The sequence below is a fragment of the Bufo gargarizans genome, chromosome 7 (genome assembly GCF_014858855.1).
Source record: "Bufo gargarizans isolate SCDJY-AF-19 chromosome 7, ASM1485885v1, whole genome shotgun sequence".
Taxonomy (NCBI): Eukaryota; Metazoa; Chordata; class Amphibia; order Anura; family Bufonidae; genus Bufo; species Bufo gargarizans.
The window spans coordinates 44,943,746-44,971,201 of NC_058086.1; the positions used below are offsets into that span (position 1 = coordinate 44,943,746).

General features: G+C 45.2%; 1 protein-coding gene across 1 annotated transcript in view; it reads right to left on the reverse strand.

Annotated features, from left to right (window-relative positions):
- Window positions 1–670: 670 nt before the first annotated feature.
- Window positions 671–27,456, reverse strand: part of LOC122943680 (ubiquitin-conjugating enzyme E2 U-like) — a 47,625-nt gene continuing 20,839 nt past the window's right edge. The window contains exons 5-11 of the mRNA XM_044301601.1: window positions 26,073–26,170; window positions 25,856–25,982; window positions 12,914–12,980; window positions 8,909–8,997; window positions 3,141–3,192; window positions 2,965–3,050; window positions 671–1,136 (exon numbers count right to left, since the gene is read on the reverse strand). Of these exons, the coding sequence (XP_044157536.1) occupies window positions 955–1,136; window positions 2,965–3,050; window positions 3,141–3,192; window positions 8,909–8,997; window positions 12,914–12,980; window positions 25,856–25,982; window positions 26,073–26,170 (701 nt within the window). The 3' untranslated portion in view covers window positions 671–954. The remainder of the gene's footprint in view (window positions 1,137–2,964; window positions 3,051–3,140; window positions 3,193–8,908; window positions 8,998–12,913; window positions 12,981–25,855; window positions 25,983–26,072; window positions 26,171–27,456) is intronic.

Below are 27,456 nucleotides of genomic sequence, written 5' to 3' on the forward strand. Positions count from 1 at the left end.
CTGTCAGCAGTTCTGTACCTATGACACTGGCTGACCTGTTCCATGTGCACTTGGCAGCTGAAGGCATCTGTGTTGGTCCCATGTTTATATGTGGCCGCATTGCTGAGAAAAATAATGTTATAATATATGCAAATTAACCAATAGGCGCATCGGGGGCGTTGCCGTTACACCTGGAGGCTCAGGTCTACCACGCCCTCTGCACTTTGATTGACAGGACCAGGCAGTGATGACGTTTATCATAAATATTAAATGTTTTTTGATGTGACAAATAACCTGTCAGGTTGAGCTGTAAGGTCAAGTACTTGGATTATACGTGGGCACTCTTCACGTATACTCATATAAACCTATGGGGAGGTGGAGACAGAATAAAAAAACTGCAGCCAAAAACACATTGCTAGACTGTGTGGGACGATCAGTGACTGCTGTCTGATGTCACCATCTAGTGGTAGAATGTGGAATGACCACTCTTTCTTAAAAGAGCTGGCTCAGGTTTGGGGAAGTAAAATATTGTGACCCATGGAGGTTGGAATCATACAAATAAACATTGTGTTGATGATCTGCAGCAGGTTTTATTTAGTCATATAGCGCTTACATATTCTGCAGCGCTGTACAGACATTAACGTCCCCCAAATCGGTCCCCGTCCCCACTGGAGCAATCTAACTTCATGGGGAAAACATACAAATTTCAAATTACAGATGTTGCCCTTGGTTGGATTTGAACCCAGAACTTCAGGTCTGCAAGACATCAGTGCTAATCATATGGAGCAGGACATGACATAGATACTCAACTTTCTTTATTATACTCCGGAGCTGCACTCACAGTTCTGCTGCTTCCTATGGAAAACAGTCAGCAACTGGTTATCAAATATATCCCCTACTTAGTTCTATCCCCCTAATTGGGCAATGTAAGAGGGATTGGGGGTTAATACTTTTAAGGATGGAACCGCCCATCAATCAGTCTTCCAGTAGCTCAGCGCTGAGGGTATTTGTCCAGGCCACCAAATTGTCCACTTCATCCTCCAGTGGTTCTGCCTCCCGGGCAGATGATGCCGGCGTGTTGTCTGTGTGATGCCTCTTCTGGAAACTACTCTCAGCATCAGCTTTCATATCTACAATGGATGCCAAAATGTGACCCTCTAAGGACAAGAAATAAAATATATATAAGGAAGAGTACACCTCAGGGACCCCACTGTCCCCCCATAACATCGGCAGCAGAGGGGCAGCTAAAGCAGCTCTACACCATGAGACCACAGCAAACAGCTCCTCATAGCTGAGCTTCCTGAGGCCTTGTGCATGATATAGGTGGAGTTAACAAACCATCCCCCCCCCCCCCCATAGAACTTCTATTATGATTTTTTTTTTTTTTACAGAAAGTCCTGTACAGTTTGTGCCAGTTTTGCAGATGGAATAATGTTAAATAAATAAATGAATAGAAATTAAAATATAATTATTATAAATTTGCCAGATGTGAATCTCAATCTAAGCAAAACTATATGACTATTGGATATGAAAATCACCTCTGCCCTCCAGTGGTCATTGAGGAGTATAACATGTACATAGATATAATGTAACATTTATAAAGTATACATGTATTATATTTTCTTTCCCGTTGCCTGTTTTGTAGCATTTTCTTGCTCTGAGTCAGTTCTTGTCCCCAAATAATCTAAAAATCTAATTTCCCTCAAATGGATAGGAATAAAAGGGTGAGGAACAAGAAAAAAATCCAATGCGGATAAAGAGAAATGTTAAGGAAGCAGTAAATGACAAAAATAGCGCATTTAAATCACTAAAAAAGGAGGTTAGCGTTAAAAAACTATAAGGAAAAAAACTAACTGTATATGTATAAAGCAAATAAAAGCAGCCAATATTTTTCTCTCTACTGTATTCACTGAGGAAACTAAATTGTCAGATGCAATGCAGAATGTAAGAGTAAGGCTACATGCACACGACCGTTCCATTTTTTGCAGTCCTAAAAAAAACGGAAGCCGCCCGTGTGCCTTCCGCGGAACGGAACGGGCGGCCGTCAATATAAATGCCTATTCTTGTCCGCAAAACACGGACAAGAATAGGACATGTTATATTTTTTTATCGGGGCCGCGGAACTGAGCAACGGATGCGGACAGCACACGCAGTGCTGTCCGCAACTTTTGCGGCCCCATTGAAGTGAATGGGTCTTCATCCGAGCCGCCAAAACGGCAACTCGGATGCGGACCCAAACAACGGCTGTGTGCATGAGGCCTAAATTCCCCATTAAAAGTGCCCTGTCTGAACCAGGAAGAAGTACAGCAGCGTCTTAAAAAGATTAAAATAGACAAATCGCCGGTACCAGATGGCATACACCACTGTATCCTAAGAGAATTAAGTAATGTCATAGACAGACAATTATTTCTGATATTTAAGGACTCCATATTGACAGGGAGTGTTCCACAGGATTGGCGCATAGCAAATGTGGTGCCAATATTCAAAAAGGGTCCAAAAACAGAGCCCGGAAACTATAGGCCGGTAAGTTTAACATCTGACGTGGGTAAACTGTTTGAAGGTTTTCTAAGAGATGCTATCTTGGAGTAACACAATGAAAATAACTAAGGGGAGATCTAATAACTATGTATAAATATGGATGTATTTCTGGAGTGTAATAATATTACAGGATATAGTTACTAGATACAGGTTGTTGATCCGGGGAGTTATTCTGATGCCTGATTGGAGTCGGGAAATAATTTCCCCCCCCCTTAAATTAGGAAAATTGCCTTCTACCTCCCTTCCCCCCCCCCCCCCTTCCTCTGGATCAGCATGCAGGATAACAGACTGAACTGGATGGAAGGAGGGCTTCTTTCAGCTTAACAATCTATGTTACTATGATATGGAGGATCATTGCTGAAACATATTGAAGAGACAATCTTATCCTGTTCTTAGGACCTCCAATAATACAGCCATACCGTGTATCCAGCACCTGACACCTCATACCTGTCAATCTGCACAGCGTACATCCCCCAGCATGCTCCGCTCTGCTCGTCCGGTCACTAAGGAGTCCATGAATAAAGATGCTGTATCTGCAAATACAAAATACATCATCTATTCCTGTAGAATATCACATGGGCTGCAGGGACCTGGGCATCTGCTTTGTAACACCCCGTACTTACACTTTATTTCCATTCCTCATCTCTTCCAATTCTTTAGTTGATGTTCTTGATTCTGTTATAAAGAAGTGAGATCAGAAAATCTAGGAATCCATACCACAAATACGGAAAATAAAGTTATATTCCTGTACATAGGAGGCAGATATCACGACAGGTAGGTAAGCAGGGAAATAACCAAACATGGGAAAACCACCAGAACAAACGACTAGTCCCAAAAGCTAGGGAGAAAAGAGTCACCTCCTAGCGGTCCCTAAAAGCTTTCCCTAAACTGCTGTGCCCATGTGCATACCCTTAGGGTGGACATGCACATGCCCTTGTGCTTAAACCTAAACACCCTGGGCAAACCCTAAGCAGCAGGGAAAAGGGAAGAGGCAACCTGCTTCTTCAAATCAGGAGGAAGTAAGCGTCTTCCTAGAGGCCTAGATAAAACACACAAAGGGAAATGAAGGAGAGGACTTATCTTGAGAAGGAGCTGGAGCAGACGATCCACCACAAATCAAGAGCTCCCAGGAAAGAACTATAACCCGCACAGGCAACTGGGGGAAAGAGGGATAAAAAGCCTCACTAACAATGAAACCCAGTACACCTGAGGGAAGGTGGATCCAGCTCAAACCCAAATCAAAACAAACAAAGTAGTCAGACATGTGCAGCCAGTCTGACAGACCTCCGCACATTCACAGGGCAAGGCGTGACAGCAGTATTATAATATTTATATTCTTGTACATAGGAGTTGTATTATAGTAGTTATATTCCTGTACATAGGAGCAGTATTATAGTAGTTATATTCTTGTACATAGGAGCAGTATTATAGTAGTTATATTCTTGTACATAGGAGCAGTATTATAGCAGTTATATTCTTGTACATAGGAGCAGTATTATAGTAGTTATATTCTTGTATATAGGAGGCAGTATTATAGTAGTTATATTCTTGTACATAGGAGCAGTATTATAGTAGTTATATTCTTGTACATAGGAGCAGTATTATAGTAGTTATATTCTTGTACATAGGAGCAGTATTATAGTAGTTATATTCTTGTACATAGGAGCAGTATTATAGTAGTTATATTCTTAACCATATTTCTTTTTATTGAAAGAGAGCAAAAGATCAGGGCCGAGACCCATACATGACAGTACAGTGGTGATGACAAATCTCCAAATGCTCATCTGGCATATACATCATGCATAGACAATACAAGCAATCTTGCCATAGTCAATAAGAAACACCAAATAAAAATGTACAAAGGGAAGAAGGGAAGGGACAATCAGGAGGGAGGAAAGGGAGGAGGGGGGGGAAACGAGGAAGTGAGATAACTTCTGCTCTATCATGTAAAATTTCTATGAACTTTCCATGGGGACCACAATTTTAAGAAGCGAGCACGTGAGTTAGTCTCCCAATGCGCAAGCTCCTCGAAACGGTAAATCTGGTCCACCTTGTCCGTCCACATATGGAGAGTCGGTGGGGAGTCATTCTTCCACAAAAAGGGAATAAGTAACTTAGCTGCTGTAAGCAGCATCGTGGGGAGGTCATGTTTAGAGGGAGTCAGAGAGCTGTTAGGGCACCATAAGAGCACCAGTTTAGCATCTATCGAAACCTTAGTGTTGCATATTTGATTAACCTCTGTCTCAATTGATTTCCAAAACGGTTGAATCTTGTGACAAAACCACCAAATATGCGACAAAGACCCAATACCTGTACCACATCTCCAACACGATTCAGGGACCTCAGGGTTTAATTTATGCAAGAACTCGGGTGTTTTGTACCATCTACTGAGAAGCTTAAAGGAATTCTCCTGAATCCTCACACAACGACTGAAGCCGTGCGAGTGGGCCAGGATGGACGCCTTCTCCGGCTCCGTAAGAGACATGGAGAGCTCCCGCTCCCAAGAGACCACATAATGTAGCTCTGGGGGTAATGAAGAAAGTATTTCTTTATACATCTGGGATAACGGTCTAAGGGGAGGTTTAGTAGCCAAAACCTTCTTTTCAAGCCAGGAGGGGGAACTATTACCTGCAAAGGGCCCAGTACACTTTTTAATGTCTCGTTTAAAATCTGCTAAGTGGAAAAAAGGCGCAGCTTTAACCTCAGGGAGGTCCACCACTGAATCCCAGTTCAAACTGCCATCCGGGAGAAGGACATCCCGCAGAGGAATGTCAGCGAGCTTAGACCAAATCCCGGAGGGGTTTAACACAGAGGGGTGGATGTGGCTTTGTAACAAGTTAAGTGGCATACTAGGGTTAGGAAAATTAAAAATGCGAGACAGGACCATTTTGGACCATTCAACCAGCATACCCTTCCAAACCGGAGAGGAGTAGTAGTGATTGGCCGAAAGAGGCCTAATGCCCCACAAAGTAAGTAGTTCTTGGTTCGTGAACAGTACCTTTTCAAGGCGGGAGCAAAGAGAACCAGAATGACGAGTCATGATAGCCACACATCTACAGAGCTGTACTGCATTATAATATAATTTCACATCTGGCATCCCAAAACCACCAAACCTTCTGTCCCTTGTGAGAACCGAATAAGCTATACGCGGAGATTTCCCATTCCACAGGAAGCGTGTGAATATCCTCCGTATTTCTGTAAAATATGAGTTTGGCAACCAAATAGGGAGCACCTGCAGCATATAGTAGTTATATTCTTGTACATAGGAGCAGTATTATAGTAGTTATATTCTTGTATATAGGAGCAGTATTATAGTAGTTATATTCTTGTACATAGGAGGCAGTATTATAGTAGTTATATTCTTGTACATAGAAGCAGTATTATAGTAGTTATATTCCTGTATATAGGAGCAGTATTATAGTAGTTATATTCTTGTACATAGGAGCAGTATTATAGTAGTTATATTCTTGTACATAGGAGCAGTATTATAGTAGTTATATTCTTGTACATAGGAGCAGTATTATAGCAGTTATATTCTTGTACATAGGAGCAGTATTACAGTAGTTATATTCTTGTACATAGGAGCAGTATTATAGCAGTTATATTCTTGTACATAAGAGCAGTATTATAGTAGTTATATTCTAGTACATAGGAGCAGTATTATAGTAGTTATATTCCTGTACATAGGAGGCAGTATTATAGTAGTTATATTCTTGTACATAGGAGGCAGTATTATAGTAGTTATATTCTTGTACATAGGAGGCAGTATTATAGTAGTTATATTCCTGTACATAGGGGCAGTATTATAGTAGTTATATTCTTGTACATAGGAGGCAGTATTATAGTAGTTATATTCTTGTACATAGGAGGCAGTATTATAGTAGTTATATTCTAGTACATAGGAGCAGTATTATAGTAGTTATATTCTTGTACATAGGAGCAGTATTATAGTAGTTATATTCTTGTACATAGGAGCAGTATTATAGTAGTTATATTCCTGTACATAGGAGGCAGTATTATAGTAGTTATATTCTTGTACATAGGAGGCAGTATTATAGTAGTTATATTCTTGTACATAGAAGGCAGTATTATAGTAGTTATATTCTTGTACATAGAGCAGTATTATAGTAGTTATATTCTTGTAGCATAAGAGCAGTATTATAGTAGTTATATTCTTGTACATAGGAGCAGTATTATAGTAGTTATATTCTTGTACATAGGAGCAGTATTATAGTAGTTATATTCTTGTACATAGGAGCAGTATTATAGTAGTTATATTCTTGTACATAGGAGGCAGTATTATAGTAGTTATATTCTTGTACATAGAGCAGTATTATAGTAGTTATATTCTTGTGCATAGAGCAGTATTATAGTAGTTATATTCTTGTACATAGAAGCAGTATTATAGTAGTTATATTCTTGTACATAGGAGCAGTATTATAGTAGTTATATTCTTGTACATAGGAGGCAGTATTATAGTAGTTATATTCTTGTACATAGGAGGCAGTATTATAGTAGTTATATTCTTGTACATAGGAGGCAGTATTATAGTAGTATATATTCTTGTAGCATAGAGCAGTATTATAGTAGTTATATTCTTGTACATAGGAGCAGTATTATAGTAGTTATATTCTTGTACATAGGAGCAGTATTATAGTAGTTATATTCTTGTACATAGGAGCAGTATTATAGTAGTTATATTCTGTACATAGGAGGCAGTATTATAGTAGTTATATTCTTGTACATAGAAGGCAGTATTATAGTAGTTATATTCTTGTACATAGAGCAGTATTATAGTAGTTATATTCTAGTACATAGGAGCAGTATTATAGTAGTTATATTCTTGTACATAGGAGGCAGTATTATAGTAGTTATATTCTTGTACATAGGAGGCAGTATTATAGTAGTTATATTCCTGTACATAGGAGGCAGTATTATAGTAGTTATATTCTTGTACATAGGAGCAGTATTTATAGTAGTTATATTCTTGTACATAGGAGCAGTATTATAGTAGTTCTATTCTTGTACATAGAGCAGTATTATAGTAGTTATATTCTTGTAACATAGGAGCAGTATTATAGTAGTTATATTCTTGTACATAGGAGCAGTATTATAGTAGTTATATTCTTGTACATAGGAGGCAGTATTATAGTAGTTATATTCTTGTACATAGGAGGCAGTATTATAGTAGTTATATTCTTGTACATAGAGGCAGTATTATAGTAGTTATATTCTTGTACATAGGAGCAGTATTATAGTAGTTATATTCTTGTACATAGGAGCAGTATTATAGTAGTTATATTCTTGTACATAGGAGCAGTATTATAGTAGTTATATTCTTGTACATAGGAGCAGTATTATAGTAGTTATATTCTTGTACATAGGAGCAGTATTATAGTAGTTATATTCTTGTACATAGGAGGCAGTATTATAGTAGTTATATTCTTGTACATAGAAGGCAGTATTATAGTAGTTATATTCTTGTACATAGGAGGCAGTATTATAGTAGTTATATTCTTGTACATAGGAGCAGTATTATAGTAGTTATATTCTTGTACATAGAGGCAGTATTATAGTAGTTATATTCTTGTACATAGGAGCAGTATTATAGTAGTTATATTCTTGTACATAGGAGGCAGTATTATAGTAGTTATATTCTTGTACATAGGAGCAGTATTATAGTAGTTATATTCTTGTACATAGGAGGCAGTATTATAGTAGTTATATTCTTGTACATAGGAGCAGTATTATAGTAGTTATATTCTTGTACATAGGAGCAGTATTATAGTAGTTATATTCTTGTACATAGAAGGCAGTATTATAGTAGTTATATTCTTGTACATAGAGGCAGTATTATAGTAGTATATTCTTGTACATAGAGCCGTATTATAGTAGTTATATTCTTGTACATAAGAGCAGTATTATAGTAGTATATTCTTGTACATAGGAGGCAGTATTATAGTAGTTATATTCTTTAATAGAGCAGTATTAGTAGTTATTCTTGTACATATGGAGGCAGTATTACAGTAGTTATATTCTTGTACATAGGAGCAGTATTATAGTAGTTATATTCTTGTACATAGGAGCAGTATTATAGTAGTTATATTCTTGTACATAGAGGCAGTATTATAGTAGTTATATTCTTGTACATAGGAGGCAGTATTATAGTAGTTATATTCTTGTACATAGGAGGCAGTATTATAGTAGTTATATTCTTGTACATAGGAGGCAGTATTATAGTAGTTATATTCCTGTACATAGGAGCAGTATTATAGTAGTTATATTCTTGTACATAGGAGCAGTATTATAGTAGTTATATTCTTGTACATATTTAGCAGTATTATAGTAGTTTTATGACAATGTTTTCTCTGAAGTATTCCTTGTGGCTTACTTTTATGCTTTACACTCTGGTCTGTCTTTGATGTGGCAATTTCACTCCACGTCTTGTGGTAATTCTCAAAGGAGACAGATTTTATCTTCCTGAAATAAGTATTACAGTAAACACAAATGATCAAAACCGGCTTAGATAATTTAATGCAATAAGAGTGATGGGAAATTGGAAATCCTTTTTATGGAAAGCATAATTATTTATCAAAACTGGAAAAACACCAATATGCTATCATATTTGTATGGACATCCTGTTACATTGTTTATTGTGTGGCTGTTGCTGGAGCCTAATTATAATTCACAGCATAATAAGATGGGGCGCCCCACCGCCTAGTGTAAGAATACTAAAACAGCATTATAAGTAGCAAAAATCATAGGCACCATTTATTAAAAACACATAATATAGCAAAAAGTTGGCATATTACTATTCCTCACAAATAGGTTCAATGTTCTTGCACCTGATTGGGCCCCCCAAACCTCTGGGCCCTATAGCAAGTGCTATGGCTATAGTTATGCCTTTGACTGCAAATATCTGACTTACCAATAAGGCCTCATGCACACGACCGTTGTGTGCATCCGCGGCCGTTGTTCCGTTTTCCGTTTTTTTCCGCGGACCCATTGACTTTCAATGGGTCCGTGGAAAAATCGGAAAATGCACCGTTTGGCATCCTCGTCCGTGATCCGTGTTTCCAGTCCATGAAAAAAATATGACCTGTCCTATTTTTTTCACGGACAACGGTTCACGGACCCATTCAAGTCAATGGGTCCGTGAAAAATCACGGATGCACACAAGATTGTCATCCGCGTCCGTGATCCGTGTCCGTTTTTTCCTATCATTTCAAAGGCAAACTTGACTTAGATTTTTTTTTCATTTTTAATGTCTGTGGATCCTCCAAAAATCAAGGAAGACCCACAGAAGAAAAAACGGACACGGATCACGGAGCAACGGAAATCGTTTTTGCGGACTAAACCTAGTTCAGCATTTTTCATTCAATAATAATCTAGGCTTTCTGATGAGAGCTCAGATTTGGTGGGCATCTGACTTCCCCATGCCAGTTCATAGCTGGCATAGATTTAAGTTTATGATGCACGGACTGACGAGCGATGCGCCAAATTTATTATTAGGCCTTTGTAACTAAGCTGGGAATGTATCAAACCCTGCAGGCAGGAATTCTGGCAAAGAATAGCATTTAGCGACATTTGGGGTTAAGGCCGCATGCACATAAACGTTTTTTTTCCGTTTACGTAACGTTTTTTGCGTTCCATATCTGGACCGTATATGGAACCATTAATTTCAATGGGTCGGCAAAAAAACGGAATGTACTCCATATGCATTCCGTTTCCGTATTTCTGTTCCGTTCAAAGATAGAACATGTCCTATTATTGTCCGCATAACGGACAAGGATAGGACTGTTCTATTAGGGTCTAGATGTTCCATTCAGCAAAAAAAAAAACAGAATGCACACGGATGTCATCTGTATTTTTTGCGTATCCGATTTTTGCAGACCGCGAAATACAGAAAAAGCCATACGGTCGTGTGCAAGAGGCCTAACTGTCTCAAAATCACACCAGCTCTCTTCATCAGCTGCGCTCCAGATTTATCAAGTTGCAAGTTTTAAAAAGTTGGAAAAAAAGTTAAAAACTAACTCCAGTGGGGAAGGGGGGTGCGGGAAAACGGACATATGTAACACTTATGTATGCATTGAAGTCAGGCCCATTTCCTCTAAACTGCGCTCCCTTGTTGGGTGGGACAGAAAACATGTCTGCGCGTATGCAACTTTTCTGGCAAATTTTTGGCACATGTTCAATAGTAAATCTGACGTTTTTTGTGCAAATACCTGCTTACATCTCAGTTTCCTAGAGCCCTGGTTCTCAGTGCTTTGCGAATTCTCAAGTTTCAGTGGATCTTTGCTTTAAAAGCTCAAAGGTAGTTTCCATATAAGCTGGTTTAGCGATCACTTTGGTGACCTCCATTCTTTACACTGCATTCGGGTCTGTTCACACTTGTTTGTTGGCGAAACACATCAAAACAGATCCCAATTCATTCATTTTTACAATGGACATCACTTGATGCTTCCAAATGCCGAAATTGAGCTTTGCCTGGCAGTATTTTGGCAGAGTTACATGGGCACTATATGACAGTATTATTTGTATACTATATGCATTTACTATTGAGGCATTGTATGGCGGTATTATTTTGGCTTTAGGTAAAATGTGCTTATATATCTGTGTTTTATAATAAATATATATTGAAATTGAGAGATCAAATGTCTAAACACGGCCTGCTCATTGCCTATAATGAATAACAGCTTTGTTCCCCTTCAGTCTGCGCTGGAAATAAGATGCTACCCCAAATTTGCAATAAAGAGAATTTTTTTAAATTATTGTTATTAATTTTAGAGTGTGAATCGAATCAGAAAATCACATTTCCCTCTATTAAAATTAGATTAACATGTTTCTAGCACCTCATCTGGGTGCAGTATGTGCAGACTTGCAATGCTGGGGCACAGCCACCAGGGGGCAGTGTCAGAGAGCTGGTGGTCAGGACTGTGCAGGGCACACTGCAGACAGGGTTTTGTTTATTTGGAGAGTGCATGCTCTGGGGCGGAGGCGCGCAGCTTCTGGACCAGGAGACACTGCGCTCTGTGAGGATATATTCAATAGAAGAATTCAGACTGGGGATTTCCTGTAAATCAAGAAAATGATTCCTGCCACTGCAGAATACATGGCCACATTCACAGGCTGCGTATTACTGCCAAATACCTGGACATAAAGGGGACCTCCTGATCCCCATTTAAAAGTTATGGGCGGACCGCGGTGGGCCCTGTTATGGGTTCACCGTGGTTGGCCCTGTTATGGGTGCACCGTGGTTGGCCCTGTTATGGGTGCACTGTGGCGGACTCTGCTATGGGTGCACTGTGGCGGACTCTGCTATTGGTGCACTCTGGCGGACTCTGCTATGGGTGCACTGTGATGGACTCTGCTATGGGTGCACTGTGGCGGACTCTGCTATTGGTGCACTCTAGCGGACTCTGCTATGGGTGCACTGTGATGGACTCTGCTATGGGTGCACTGTGGCAGGCCCTGCTATGGGTGCACTGTGGCGGACTCTGTTATGGGTGCACTGTGGCGGACTCTGCTATGGGTGCACTGTGGCAGGCCCTGCTATGGGTGCACTGTGGCGGACTCTCTTATGGGTGCACTGTGACGGACTCTGCTATGGGTGCACTGTGGCAGGCCCTGCTATGGGTGCACTGTGACGGACTCTGCTATGGGTGCACTGTGGCAGGCCCTGCTATGGGTGCACTGTGGCGGACTCTCTTATGGGTGCACTGTGACGGACTCTGCTATGGGTGCACTGTGGCAGGCCCTGCTATGGGTGCACTGTGGCAGGCCCTGCTATGGGTGCACTGTGGCGGATTCTGCTATGGGTGCACTGTGGCAGGCCCTGCTATGGGTGCACTGTGTCAAGGCCTGCTATGGGTGCACTGTGGCGGACTCTGCTATGGGTGCACTGTGGTGGGCCCTGCTATGGGTGCACTCTGGCGGACTCTGCTACGGGTGCACTCTGGCGGACTCTGCTACGGGTGCACTCTGGCGGACTCTGCTACGGGTGCACTCTGGCGGACTCTGCTACGGGTGCACTCTGGCGGACTCTGCTACGGGTGCACTCTGGCGGACTCTGCTACGGGTGCACTCTGGCGGACTCTGCTACGTGTGCACTCTGGCGGACGTTGCTCACTGACAGGGGGTATAAAGGTGCTTTATGCGCCAATCTCTCTCAGTCCTTTTACTACAGGATGAAATTAAATGCTGAAACAAACACAATATAAGAAAATCAGGTCCGTCAACAGCAGCTGGCCGACGATCTCCAGTCAAGAGCACAGTAGAAAAACTGAAACATTGTGGAAAAAATTGTGCAAAATGACTGAAAACTGAAAACTATGTCACCGAGATAAATGACCTGGGTCGTACAATTCATGATAACCAATGAGAAGATATTACAAACCTGGGTGCGGGGGTGCAGAGCGGGGGCGGGGTCCTTCGCATCACGTTGCTGCGTTGTATTGAGCCATCTGCAATTTACCAAGAAGTCGTCGTGAGACAATTTAAACGTGGAGCAATGACCATGACGGACTGCAGCACTGCGGAATATGTCGGCGCTATATAAATAAAATTTGAATCGCCTCGTCCACACACTTCCGTTTTTCACGCATTTTCCACAGACAGCACACGTGCCCATTGATTTGAATGTGTCTGTTCACACATCGGTATTTTTTTTACGTGACGCGGACCAAACACGCCTGTTGATGTCCATGGGTCCGTAAAAAAAAAATCAGTTTTTTCGTGGAAGATGGATAGGAAAAGCTCTTGAAATTAATTTTCAGCTGAGCAACGTCTGTGGATTATGGATGACGCACGGAGGGAAAAAAAAAACGGACACACGAACCATCAATGGATCCTTCACGGATTAAATAAGGACGCTTTTTTTCACGTTGGTAATGCCGATATGGAAATGTGAGGGAGGCCTAAGCCCTGTCCTCTGTGATGAGCGCCACCTGCCTCCCGCCCGGCACACACCGCGATAAAGGCTTTTTATAGATCCTTTTTTTGGGAACAGAACCTGAAAGTAAAGTAATCAGCAATGGGAGCGCGGCCAGACGATCTAGTCTTACAGGAAAGTTCTACACTCAGCTCTAATCTCAGGGCGGAAGGTAGTATTACTTGTACTCATTGGGGACTTTGTGCAAAAGCCATTTGCAAATCTTTTGGTGCCAGATGACGTCTCCCTGTGAGATCACCGGCTTGGGTTGCCAGAAGAAGCAATGCGCTGCATGAAGCCTCGCGTAGAGAGAAGAATCTACCTCTGGTATGTACAAGCGTCAATATTTCACAACTTTTATTTTTACTTTCCCTCCCCCGATCAGCGCAGAAATGTCTGCAGTCACCCCAAAAATTGTGTTTATAGTCAAGCTATCTTTCCAGTAAAATAGTTTAAAGGGAACTGGTGTCTGATCTGCAGATAGCATGTTATAGAGCAGGAGGAGCTGAGCAGATTATATATAAAGAGAACCTGTCACTGTGTAATCTGCAGGCAGTGTGTTATAGAGCAGGAGGAGCTGAGCAGATTATATATAGAGAACCTGTCACCATGTAATCTGCAGGCAGCGTGTTATAGAGCAGGAGGAGCTGAGCAGATTATATATAGAGAACCTGTCACCATGTAATCTGCAGGCAGCGTGTTATAGAGCAGGAGGAGCTGAGCAGATTATATATAGAGAACCTGTCACCATGTAATCTGCAGGCAGCGTGTTATAGAGCAGGAGGAGCTGAGCAGATTATATATAAAGAGAACCTGTCACCGTGTAATCTGTAGGCAGCGTGTTATAGAGCAGGAGGAGCTGAGCAGATTATATATAAAGAGAACCTGTCATCATGTAATCTGCAGGCAGCGTGTTATAGAGCAGGAGGAGCTGAGCAGATTATATATAGAGAACCTGTCACCATGTAATCTGCAGGCAGCGTGTTATAGAGCAGGAGGAGCTGAGCAGATTATATATAGAGAACCTGTCACCGTGTAATCTGCAGGCAGCGTGTTATAGAGCAGGAGGAGCTGAGCAGATTATATATAGAGAACCTGTCACCGTGTAATCTGCAGGCAGCGTGTTATAGAGCAGGAGGAGCTGAGCAGATTATATATAGAGAACCTGTCACCATGTAATCTGCAGGCAGCGTGTTATAGAGCAGGAGGAGCTGAGCAGATTATATATAGAGAACCTGTCACCGTGTAATCTGCAGGCAGCGTGTTATAGAGCAGGAGGAGCTGAGCAGATTATATATACAGAGAACCTGTCACCATGTAATCTGCAGGCAACGTGTTATAGAGCAGGAGGAGCTGAGCAGATTATATATAGAGAGAACCTGTCACCATGTAATCTGCAGGCAGCGTGTTATAGAGCAGGAGGAGCTGAGCAGATTATATATAAAGAGAACCTGTCATCATGTAATCTGCAGGCAGCGTGTTATAGAGCAGGAGGAGCTGAGCAGATTATATATAAAGAGAACCTGTCACCATGTAATCTGCAGGCAGTGTGTTATAGAGCAAGAGGAGCTGAGCAGATTATATATAAAGAGAACCTGTCACAATGTAATCTGCAGGCAGCATGTTATAGAGCAGGAGGAGCTGAGCAGATTATATATACAGAGAACCTGTCACCGTGTAATCTGCAGGCAACGTGTTATAGAGCAGGAGGAGCTGAGCAGATTATATATACAGAGATCCTGTCACCATGTAATCTGCAGGCAGCGTGTTATAGAGCAGGAGGAGCTGAGCAGATTATATATACAGAGAACCTGTCACCGTGTAATCTGCAGGCAAGCGTGTTATAGAGCAGGAGGAGCTGAGCAGATTATATATAAGAGAACCTGTCACCGTGTAATCTGCAGGCAGCGTGTTATAGAGCAGGAGGAGCTGAGCAGATTATATATAAAGAGAACCTGTCACCATGTAATCTGCAGGCAGCGTGTTATAGAGCAGGAGGAGCTGAGCAGATTATATATAGAGAACCTGTCACCGTGTAATCTGCAGGCAGCGTGTTATAGAGCAGGAGGAGCTGAGCAGATTATATATAAGAGAACCTGTCACCGTGTAATCTGCAGGCAGCGTGTTATAGAGCAGGAGGAGCTGAGCAGATTATATATATAGAGAACCTGTCACCGTGTAATCTGCAGGCAGCGTGTTATAGAGCAGGAGGAGCTGAGCAGATTATATATAAGAGAACCTGTCACCATGTAATCTGCAGGCAGCGTGTTATAGAGCAGGAGGAGCTGAGCAGATTATATATAAAGAGAACCTGTCACCATGTAATCTGTAGGCAGCGTGTTATAGAGCAGGAGGAGCTGAGCAGATTATATATAGAGAACCTGTCACCATGTAATCTGCAGGCAGCGTGTTATAGAGCAGGAGGAGCTGAGCAGATTATATATAAAGAGAACCTGTCACCATGTAATCTGTAGGCAGCGTGTTATAGAGCAGGAGGAGCTGAGCAGATTATATATAGAGAACCTGTCACCATGTAATCTGCAGGCAGCGTGTTATAGAGCAGGAGGAGCTGAGCAGATTATATATAGAGAACCTGTCACCATGTAATCTGCAGGCAGCGTGTTATAGAGCAGGAGGAGCTGAGCAGATTATATATAGAGAACCTGTCACCGTGTAATCTGCAGGCAGCGTGTTATAGAGCAGGAGGAGCTGAGCAGATTATATATAGAGAACCTGTCACCATGTAATCTGCAGGCAGCGTGTTATAGAGCAGGAGGAGCTGAGCAGATTATATATAGAGAACCTGTCACCGTGTAATCTGCAGGCAGCGTGTTATAGAGCAGGAGGAGCTGAGCAGATTATATATAGAGAACCTGTCACCGTGTAATCTGCAGGCAGCGTGTTATAGAGCAGGAGGAGCTGAGCAGATTATATATATAGAGAACCTGTCACCGTGTAATCTGCAGGCAGCGTGTTATAGAGCAGGAGGAGCTGAGCAGATTATATATAAAGAGAACCTGTCACCATGTAATCTGCGGGCAGTGTGTTATAGAGCAGGAGGAGCTGAGCAGATTATATATAGAGAACCTGTCACCATGTAATCTGCGGGCAGTGTGTTATAGAGCAGGAAGAGCTGAGCAGATTATATATAGAGAGAACCTGTCACCGTGTAATCTGCAGGCAGCGTGTTATAGAGCAGGAGGAGCTGAGCAGATTATATAGAGAGAGAACCTGTCACCGTGTAATCTGCAGGCAGCGTGTTATAGAGCAGGAGGAGCTGAGCAGATTATATATAAAGAGAACCTGTCACCATGTAATCTGCAGGCAGCGTGTTATAGAGCAGGAGGAGCTGAGCAGATTATATAGAGAGAGAACCTGTCACCGTGTAATCTGCAGGCAGCGTGTTATAGAGCAGGAGGAGCTGAGCAGATTATATATAGAGAACCTGTCACCATGTAATCTGCAGGCAGCGTGTTATAAAGCAGGAGGAGCTGAGCAGATTATATATAAAGAGAACCTGTCACTATGTAATCTGCAGGCAGCGTGTTATAGAGCAGGAGGAGCTGAGCAGATTATATATAGAGAGAACCTGTCACCGTGTAATCTGTAGGCAGCGTGTTATAGAGCAGGAGGAGCTGAGCAGATTATATATAAAGAGAACCTGTCACCGTGTAATCTGCAGGCAGCGTGTTATAGAGCAGGAGGAGCTGAGCAGATTATATATAAAGAGAACCTGTCACCATGTAATCTGCAGGCAGCGTATTATAGAGCAGGAGGAGCTGAGCAGATTATATATAAAGAGAACCTGTCACCGTGTAATCTGCAGGCAGCGTGTTATAGAGCAGGAGGAGCTGAGCAGATTATATATATAGAGAACCTGTCACCATGTAATCTGCAGGCAGCGTGTTATAGAGCAGGAGGAGCTGAGCAGATTATATATAAAGAGAACCTGTCACCATGTAATCTGCAGGCAGCGTGTTATAGAGCAGGAGGAGCTGAGCAGATTATATATAGAGAACCTGTCACTATGTAATCTGCAGGCAGCGTGTTATAGAGCAGGAGAAGCTGAGCAGATTATATATAGAGAACCTGTCACTGTGTAATCTGCAGGCAGCGTGTTATAGAGCAGGAGGAGCTGAGCAGATTATATATATAGAGAACCTGTCACCATGTAATCTGCAGGCAGCGTGTTATAGAGCAGGAGGAGCTGAGCAGATTATATATACAGAGAACCTGTCACCGTGTAATCTGCAGGCAGCGTGTTATAGAGCAGGAGGAGCTGAGCAGATTATATATAAGAGAACCTGTCACCATGTAATCTGCAGGCAGCGTGTTATAGAGCAGGAGGAGCTGAGCAGATTCTATATAAAGAGAACCTGTCACCGTGTAATCTGCAGGCAGTGTGTTATAGAGCAGGAGGAGCTGAGCAGATTATATATATAGAGAACCTGTCACCATGTAATCTGCAGACAGCGTGTTATAGAGCAGGAGGAGCTGAGCAGATTATATATAGAGAACCTGTCACCGTGTAATCTGCAGGCAGCGTGTTATAGAGCCGGAGGAGCTGAACAGATTATATATAGAGAGAACCTGTCACCGTGTAATCTGCAGGCAGCGTGTTATAGAGCAGGAGGAGCTGAGCAGATTATATATAAAGAGAACCTGTCACCATGTAATCTGCAGGCAGCGTGTTATAGAGCAGGAGGAGCTGAGCAGATTATATATAAAGAGAACCTGTCACCGTGTAATCTGCAGGCAGCGTGTTATAGAGCAGGAGGAGCTGAGCAGATTCTATATAAAGAGAACCTGTCACCGTGTAATCTGCAGGCAGCGTGTTATAGAGCAGGAGGAGCTGAGCAGATTATATATAAAGAGAACCTGTCACAGTGTAATCTGCAGGCAGCGTGTTATAGAGCAGGAGGAGCTGAGCAGATTATATATAGAGAACCTGTCACCATGTAATCTGCAGGCAGCGTGTTATAGAGCAGGAGGAGCTGAGCAGAATATATATAGAGAGAACCTGTCACCATGTAATCTGCAGGCAGTGTGTTATAGAGCAGGAGGAGCTGAGCAGATTGATGTAGAGTTTTATGGAAAAGATTCAGTTAAGCTTGGATTTTATACATTTAAATTCCTGCTCATTCTGGACTTTGGAGTCAGGGAGGCGGTCCTATCAGTGATTGACAGCTATGTCTGCATACACGGTCATAGAGGGAAGGCTGTCAATCACTGATCCTGTATCATACTCCAGAGCTGCACTCACTATTCTGCTGGTGCAGTCACTGTGTACATACATTACATTACTTATCCTGTACTGATCCTGAGTTACATCCTTTTTTATACTCCAGAGCTGCACTCACTATTCTGCTGGTGCAGTCACTGTGTACATACAATACTTATCCTGTACTGATCCTGAGTTACATTCTGTATTATACTCCAGAGCTGCACTCACTATTCTGCTGGTGCAGTCACTGTGTATATACATTGCTGATCCTGTACTGATCCTGAGTTACATTCTGTATTATACTCCAGAGCTGCACTCACTATTCTGCTGGTGCAGTCACTGTGTATATACATTACTTATCCTGTACTGATCCTGAGTTACATCCTTTTTTATACTCCAGAGCTGCACTCACTATTCTGCTGGTGCAGTCACTGTATACATACATTACTTATCCTGTACTGATCCTGAGTTACATCCTTTTTTATACTCCAGAGCTGCACTTCACTATTCTGCTGGTGCAGTCACTGTGTACATACAATACTTATCCTGTACTGATCCTGAGTTACATTCTGTATTATACTCCAGAGCTGCACTCACTATTCTGCTGGTGCAGTCACTGTGTATATACATTGCTGATCCTGTACTGATCCTGAGTTACATTCTGTATTATACTCCAGAGCTGCACTCACTATTCTGCTGGTGCAGTCACTGTGTATATACATTACTTATCCTGTACTGATCCTGAGTTACATCCTGTATTATACTCCAGAGCTGCACTCACTATTCTGCTGGTGCAGTCACTGTGTACATACATTACTTATCCTGTACTGATCCTGAGTTTTACATCAGACACGGAGGCTTCATATTGCTTTCTCTTCCTTTACTGATCACCATAGCAGCAAGGAGAAACAAAAAACAAATGCAAATGGTCACCATAGTAACCCATACGTCCCACCCCTACAGCCCCAATATAAGGCTGCGTCCAAGGTGGTACTTCCTCTTTCTTGCTGCTCACCAGATAAGTAACATGTTCATTTTATCTGCTAGCTGTTTCTGTTCTCCCTAAGGGTTTATTTCGCTTTAGAGTATATTCCCCTGGTTATTTTCTCCCCTGGGGTTTGTTTTGTTTCCTCCCTTTAGGTGGATTAGTGTTTGTGCAGCGGGATACCTTGTTATCCTGCATTCTTGTCCCAGGGGCTTATCCCTGTCAGGGCAACCTTGCCTTCCTCAGTATTCCCGGGTCCTAATTGCGCGCTGCGTTTTTCCCTGGGACCCTTCCCTCTGGGGGTCCGTTTGGTTCCTCCCTCTCCCCCTTCTCCCTTCGGGAGTTTTTGCTTGGGGGTCCCATTGTGCTTTGCAGTCGCCGCTGGCCTTACCGCCATCTTCTGCCTCCTCGGCGGTGGGCCACGCCCCCTCTTTGCGCGCGTCTGCTGCCCGGCTCGGCGGCCTTCTCCCCACTATTCGCGCTCTTTTGGCTGGCTGGAGCGAGATCTCGCGAGATCCGGCGGCCATCTTGGTTCCCGTTCCCGCGAGATCTCGCTTCCTCCGGTTCCTGCGTGCCTGCTGCCGGTCTCCTGTGCTGCGCTCCGCTCCCCTCGCTCCTGGGGTGATTAACCCCTCGTTCTCCTAGCGCTGTACGCATAGTTCCTCAGGCTCTCCTCACAGTCTTCTTCCTGCAGGTACCCTGTTCCCTGTGCTGGACCAATATGGACCCCTCTGCCCAGTCCCCCCCCTCCCCCCTCCCTGGGAATGCTAGTCTCCCTGACTCGGACACACAGGCGCAGCTCATCCAGCGCTCTGTGTCTAATGCGATTTTACAGGCTAGGGGTTCCATGTCCACTGTCTTATCACAGACCATCTCCCAGGCCCTGTCTGCACACCCCCTAGCTGGGGCCAGACTTGCTTCCCCTGAGATTGCGCAGCATTCTTTTGCTGCTGAACCTCCTGTTGGACAGGAGACAATGACCGGTGTGTTGATGACCACCCCAGACGACGCGCTGAGGTCGCGTAAGAGAGCTTGTCCCCGCCAGGCTGATAAATCGCGGGTGTGGAAACACGCTAGAGCCCAAGCGGATGCCGTCTCTGACTCGGATCTGGGTTCGGGCCCGGAGGATCCGGCAGAGGCTACTGATTTTTCAGAGGAGGATGACTCCCCTCTGGGGTCCGACCCTATTGCCACTCCCCCTGCGGTGCCTTTAACTAAGGATTCCTCCTCTGCCTCTGCTGACCATTTCCCTTTGGATTCCTCCGGGGCTCCCATGTTTGATCCTGAGGCCCTCCACCACCCTAGATCGGCGGAGTGGCTCCCCGATACACAAATTAGCAGTTACCTGGAGCATTGGGCCCGCCGTCCTCTGTCCAAGGAGGCGCGCAGTAAGTTGCGGGCCGAGTGCCCTCGGCCCATTATTCCCCATAAGGTCTGCGACACGCCCGTTGTGGATCCAAAGATGACCCAATTTTTGTCCAAGTCTGGGTGGAATGCCAAGAAGGGCTTAGACTCAGCCCTTAGAGGATGCCAGGACAAGCTCCTGGACATTTTCGGTCCACTGGCAAAAATTATGGAATTGGCGGAGTCCGCCAGACAGGAGGGTTCCCACATTGACCCTGAGGAGCTCACGGGCTGGGCCCAGCGGGCGATTTGCATCGCCGGGGGAACCAATGCATCCCTGTCAGTGGAAAGGCGCAAGGCCATCCTGCTTAGGATAGACCCCAAGCTCATAAATCTTGCCCAGACGGAGACGGGCAAAGAGGCGGAAGGCCTGCTTTTTGGGGACTCCTTTATAAAAGACCTCAGCCGCTTCGTCGGCACTTTTTCCGCTCTGGACAAGGCGCAGGCTACTATGCGCAAAGTCTTCCAGGGCCGGGTCTCTCACAGGGCCGGCAGCAACAGGGGCCGTCTGTCCGGCCGCTCCAGCACCCGAGGCAGGGGTGTATCCAGAGGCTCCTTCTCCCAGCGAGCTGCATTTCAAGACCAGCGGTCTCCCCAGACGTTCTTCCCATCCAGAGGGGGACAATGGCGCTCCCGTTCCTTCCGAGGAAACACGGCTCCCCGCAAGTCATCCGGTAAGTCAGACCCCGGACGGGGATTCTTCGGTACTTTATGTAGGGGGCAGGCTTCGGCATTTTTTACACGCTTGGGAACTAATTACATCAGACCCGTGGGTTCTGACGACGGTCAGAGGCTTCTCCATAGAGCTCATAGACACCCCTTGCTCAGTGCAACACCCACCGTCCTCTCTTCGGAGGGGATCGGACTCCGCCCGGGTGGACGAGGAGCTCTCTTCCCTCTTCCTCAAGAGGGCCATAGAGAGAGCTCACGGCCACTCAAGGGGGGTAATAAGCAACATTTTCTTGGTCCAGAAAAAAGGGGGTCAGATGCGTCCCGTCATCAATCTCCGGGCCCTAAACAGCATCGTGCGGTACCGTCACTTCAAGATGGAGGGAATCCATCTACTTCGGGACCTTCTCTCCCCCAGGGATTGGCTCGTGAAGCTGGATCTGAAGGACGCGTACCTTACGGTCTCGGTGGCCCCCCACTCCAGGGATCTCCTTCGCTTCCTATGGAAAGACGAGGTCTGGAGATTCACATGCCTTCCATTCGGCTTGTCGTCGGCTCCGTGGTGTTTCACCAAACTCCTGCGTCCGGTCATGGCCTGGTTGAGGAGTCGCGGAGTACGCCTCATAATATACCTGGACGACATCCTCCTGATGCATCAATCCAGGTCGACACTGCTGCAGCACCTTCGATGGACGGCGGATCTCCTAGAGTCGCTCGGCTTCCTACTCAACTTGGAGAAGTCCTGGCTCACTCCCTCCCAGAGGTTGGACTTCCTAGGCTTCACAGTGGACTCGATCTCAGAATCCCTCAGCCTGCCAGGGGACAAGTTACGGTCCGTTCGCAAGGAACTGCGACGGGCGTTGACCAGTGCCCACCTGTCCCTGCGTCACCTAGCCCGCATCATCGGCCTGCTGGCATCCTCCATACAGGCGGTCTTCCCGGCACCGTTGCATTACCGGGCCCTACAGCGCTTGAAGATTGCGCACCTCCGCTCGGGGGCCTCCTTTGCAGACATGGTGGAATTGGATTCGGAGGCCAGAGAAGAGATCCGTTGGTGGATCGCCAATCTGGAGGCTTGGAACGGCAGGGCGATTTTTGGTTTCCAGCCGGAATTCACCATCGAATCGGATGCGAGCCTCCAGGGCTGGGGAGCGCACTGCAACGGGGTCTCCACCGGAGGTCCTTGGTCGCATGTCGAGACTCACTTGCACATCAATGCCCTGGAGTTGCTGGCCGGCTCCTTGGCCGTCAAGAGTTTTACCAACGGTATGGCCAATGCATGTATCCGGCTCCGGATGGACAATATTTCAGCGGTTCGCTATATCAACCGTTTGGGCGGAACCCAGTCTGCTACTCTAGCGGGATTGGCGAAGGACTTTTGGGCGTACTGTCTCTCCAGGGACATCATGGTGCAGGCCGAGTACCTACCGGGACTTCACAACGTGCGGGCGGATTGGAGTTCCCGCCATCTTACGGACGGCAGCGACTGGCAGTTGGACCCGTCGATTTTCTCGGCGGTGTCATCCAGATGGGGACCCTTTTCCGTGGACTTGTTCGCCTCCCGGCTCAACGCTCACCTCCCTCGGTTCTACAGTTGGCGCCCGGATCCGGAGGCATTGGCGGCGGACGCGTTTCTGCAGGACTGGTCCTCCGACCTTCTCTATGCTTTTCCCCCATTCATGATGATTCCTCGGATGCTTCTCCAAGTGCGTCGCCATCGGGCGGAGTTGGTGGCGATAGTCCCGTTCTGGGACTCCCAGGTGTGGTTCCCGTCTCTCCTAGAGCTTCTAGTGGACATTCCAGTCCTTCTACCGAACCCGACCTCTCTCCTGCGCTGCCCTCAGGGGACTCCCCACCCTCTGCTCCTGGACGGATCCCTACGTTTGATGGCCTGCCGGCTCTCAGGACTCCAGGAGCGGTCGACGGAGTTTCGGAGGCAACTAGGCGCCTCTTGGACGACGCTTGGGCTCCCGGCACCCGAAAATCTTATCGGGCGGCCTGGCGAACTTGGGCTGGCTGGTGCCTGGAACGGGACCTGGATCCCGTTTCAGCTCCTGTAGCTCAGTTGCTTCAATTCCTCACCTCTCTCTTTGAAGAGGGAAAGGCTTACAGAACGATCAATCTTTTTCGTTCGGCGATTTCTTCGTCACATCTAGGATTTGACGGCGTTCCGGCAGGACAGCATCCTTCCGTTTCGCGCCTCCTCCGAGGCGCGCGGCTGTCTCGGCCTCCCCGGCCGAGGTTTTCTTCCACTTGGGATGTTTCCCTGGTGCTTACCTTTTTGTCCTCTTGGCCTACCAATACTGACCTTTCCTTACGTCAGCTTTCCGCAAAGTTGCTCACTCTCTTTTGCTTAATTTCTTGTAAGAGAGTTTCTGATGTGCGGGCTCTGGACCACGACGCCAGGGTCCTTTACCCCGGAGGGCGTGTCTTTTAACATTTCGAGACGCACGAAGACGAACATCCGGGTCGTTTCGTACCCCAGCTTTCCTGCTTCCCCGGCCTTGTGCCCGGTAGCTTGTTTAAAGGAATACGAGGCCAGGACTCGTCCTTACAGGTCTCCGGTTGTGCCGCAGTTGTTTCTCTCCATCCGTCACCCGTTCGGTCCGGTGACTAGCCCCACTTTGGCCCGTTGGTTGAAATGGGTTATGGCTCTGGCCGGTGTGGACACTTCGGTGTTTACAGCTCATTCGGCGCGCGGTGCGGCGTCTACCTCTTTGGCGGTCTCGGGAGCTCGCCTGGAGGACATCCTGAGATTGGCGGACTGGTCGAGTGCCTCCACTTTCCGTGAGTATTATTTCCGTCCTCCTCCTCATTTGTTTGATCCCTTGGTTAACCAGCTTTGAACTAGCAATATGAAGCCTCCGTGTCTGATGTAAAACTAACTGATTTTCCTAGTCTACGACGTAAAGTCATAGTTTTATTAAGACACGGAGGCGAATATTGCCCTCCCTTCCCTCCCCTGGGCTCTGGTAGTGTGGGGGGAGTGTTTGGCCTGTTAGCTCTACTTTAGTTGGTAGGCCTATTTTGTACTGTTATACATTGAGAATGTTAAGTTGTTCGCCATTAGGTGCTCATACTTGTTTGTATGCTTTACACCGGCCTGGACCTCTGGTGTCCGCTGGATATGGGTTTGGCTTGGCCATGCTCTCGCTTTATCGGAGTTTGCTTCTCTTGTTCTTTCAGGTTGAGTCTTCCTGCCCTGGAATGTTCCTGTTCGGGACGATGTTTTCCTCCAGCTCCTGCTTCTACCACGTTGGATTTGCTGAGAGTCTTGGATGATGGTTTCCAGTCCTTCCCCTGAAGTGGATCCTGTCGCTGGAAAGTTCCTTCTTGGATTCCGTGGGTCTCTTTGGCGCGGATCGTTCTTTGAGTGTTCCGGAGTTGTTCGTTCATCGGTTATTATGGACTGGTTCGCAGAGAAAGAGGAAGTACCACCTTGGACGCAGCCTTATATTGGGGCTGTAGGGGTGGGACGTATGGGTTACTATGGTGACCATTTGCATTTGTTTTTTGTTTCTCCTTGCTGCTATGGTGATCAGTAAAGGAAGAGAAAGCAATATTCGCCTCCGTGTCTTAATAAAACTATGACTTTACGTCGTAGACTAGGAAAATCAGTTAGTTACATCCTGTATTATACTCCAGAGCTGCACTCACTATTCTGCTGGTGCAGTCACTGTGTATATACATTGCTGATCCTGTACTGATCCTGAGTGTGCAGTCTGCGCAAACAGGTTACATGTTGGGTGACGCTCTGCAAGATTCCCAAATAACGGTGACATACATTGGTCAATTGCGTCATAGTTGCCTTAATACCAATGCTGTATCACAAGCCTTCGGTGCCAGGCCATCTTTGGTGTCCCCTTTAGTAGGTGTGACAGATGCATCTTGTGGGACCACATAGGTCTCCCTCCTCTGGGCCTGTGTGCGGACACTGAATAAACTGGGCTTTTTTTATATATTTTATTTTTATTTTAAGCCTGCAGAAGTGTGAATACAGCTCTGGATTAACGTTCACCCAAGGCAATGTTTGTGCAGTTTTTCCAAGTGGTGCTTTATTGGAGCCTACCATGACAGTCTGGCTTCACCAAACATAGAAGTCTGTTTGCAAATGGCATGGACTTACCTTCAATCATTCTGCTGGTCTTCACACAGTTGAGAACCATCTGCCTGTACAGATCTGCTTTATTCAGCACCAGGTTGGTTGCCTCCAGGTTGACTGCATTTTCCAGTACTGGATTGGAAAGCATTGCCTGCATCATAGGGGTATTCAGAACATAGGACATAGCTATACACATATGATCAGTGCAGACCGGACATTAATACGTGGACATTTCCAGTACCTGGATCACCAGTGAGATGTACGTCATGGTGTAGGCTGGATTCCATTCTGCTGGGTTATCCAAAAAATCAATGCAAGGTTTCCCGGACGTTTGATCAACTGTAAGAGATAAAGGAGCATATACAGTAATAGCAATGGAACATTGGAAATGATTTCTGTATCTGGCTTGTCAGCTTTGCTCTATGCACTGGAACTGGATGAGCAGAGTCATCTCATTATTATTACTAGGATGGTAACACTATACTCTGTACGCAGCTCCCCTGTCACTACCTGCGCTCTGGGGGAGGGGATGCGCTTCATCACTATGACATTTCTCTGTCCATTGAATTCTATTCATTGAGGCTGCCATAAAATGTAGACACCAAATGAAAATTGAGAATAACTGCAATGCACTTCGAGGTTGCACCAACCCCCTTGTACCTGACAAAAGGACTGATACAGCCCCAAAACATGTTCTGGCTAGGTTGGACCATGGATATTGGGACATTGAGGTGCCAAAATCACTTGGAGACCCTGAACAAAGGATACTCATCGCTGACACTCGGGATACAGGATAATGACACTGACACTTTTAGTACAGGATAATGACACTGACACTTGGGGTACAGGATAATGACGCTGACACTCGGGGTACAGGATAATGACACTGACACTCGGGGTACAGGATAATGATGCTGACACTTGGGGTACAGGATAATGACACTGACACTTGGGGTACAGGATAATGACACTGACACTCGGGGTACAGGACAATGACACTGACACTTGGGGTACAGGATAATGACACTGACTCTCGGGGTACGGGATAATGACACTGACACTCGGGGTACGGGATAATGACACTGACACTCGGGGGACGGGATAATGACACTGACACTCGGGGTACAGGATAATGACACTGACACTTGGGGTACAGGATAATGACACTGACACTCGGGGTACAGGATAATGACACTGACACTCGGGGTACAGGATAATGACACTGACACTTGGGGTACAGGATAATGACACTGACACTTGGGGTACAGGATAATGACGCTGACACTCGGGGTACAGAATAATGATACTGACACTGACACTCGGGGTACAGGATAATGACACTGACACTCGGGGTACAGAATAATGATACTGACACTTGGGGTACAGGATAATGACACTGACACTTGGGGTACAGGATAATGACACTGACACTTGGGGTACAGGATAATGACACTGACACTTGATAACGTGCCCGTTATCGCCACTTATCATACACTGAGAGGACAGAATCCTTCTCCCAAAAGGTCTTGGTTTATCGATCTGGCAGATCACCACGCACTGAGGCTGAGATGTCAGCACTGGTTAACGTTGTGTCCTGGTGGTTGGGAGAACAACAAGGAATGACA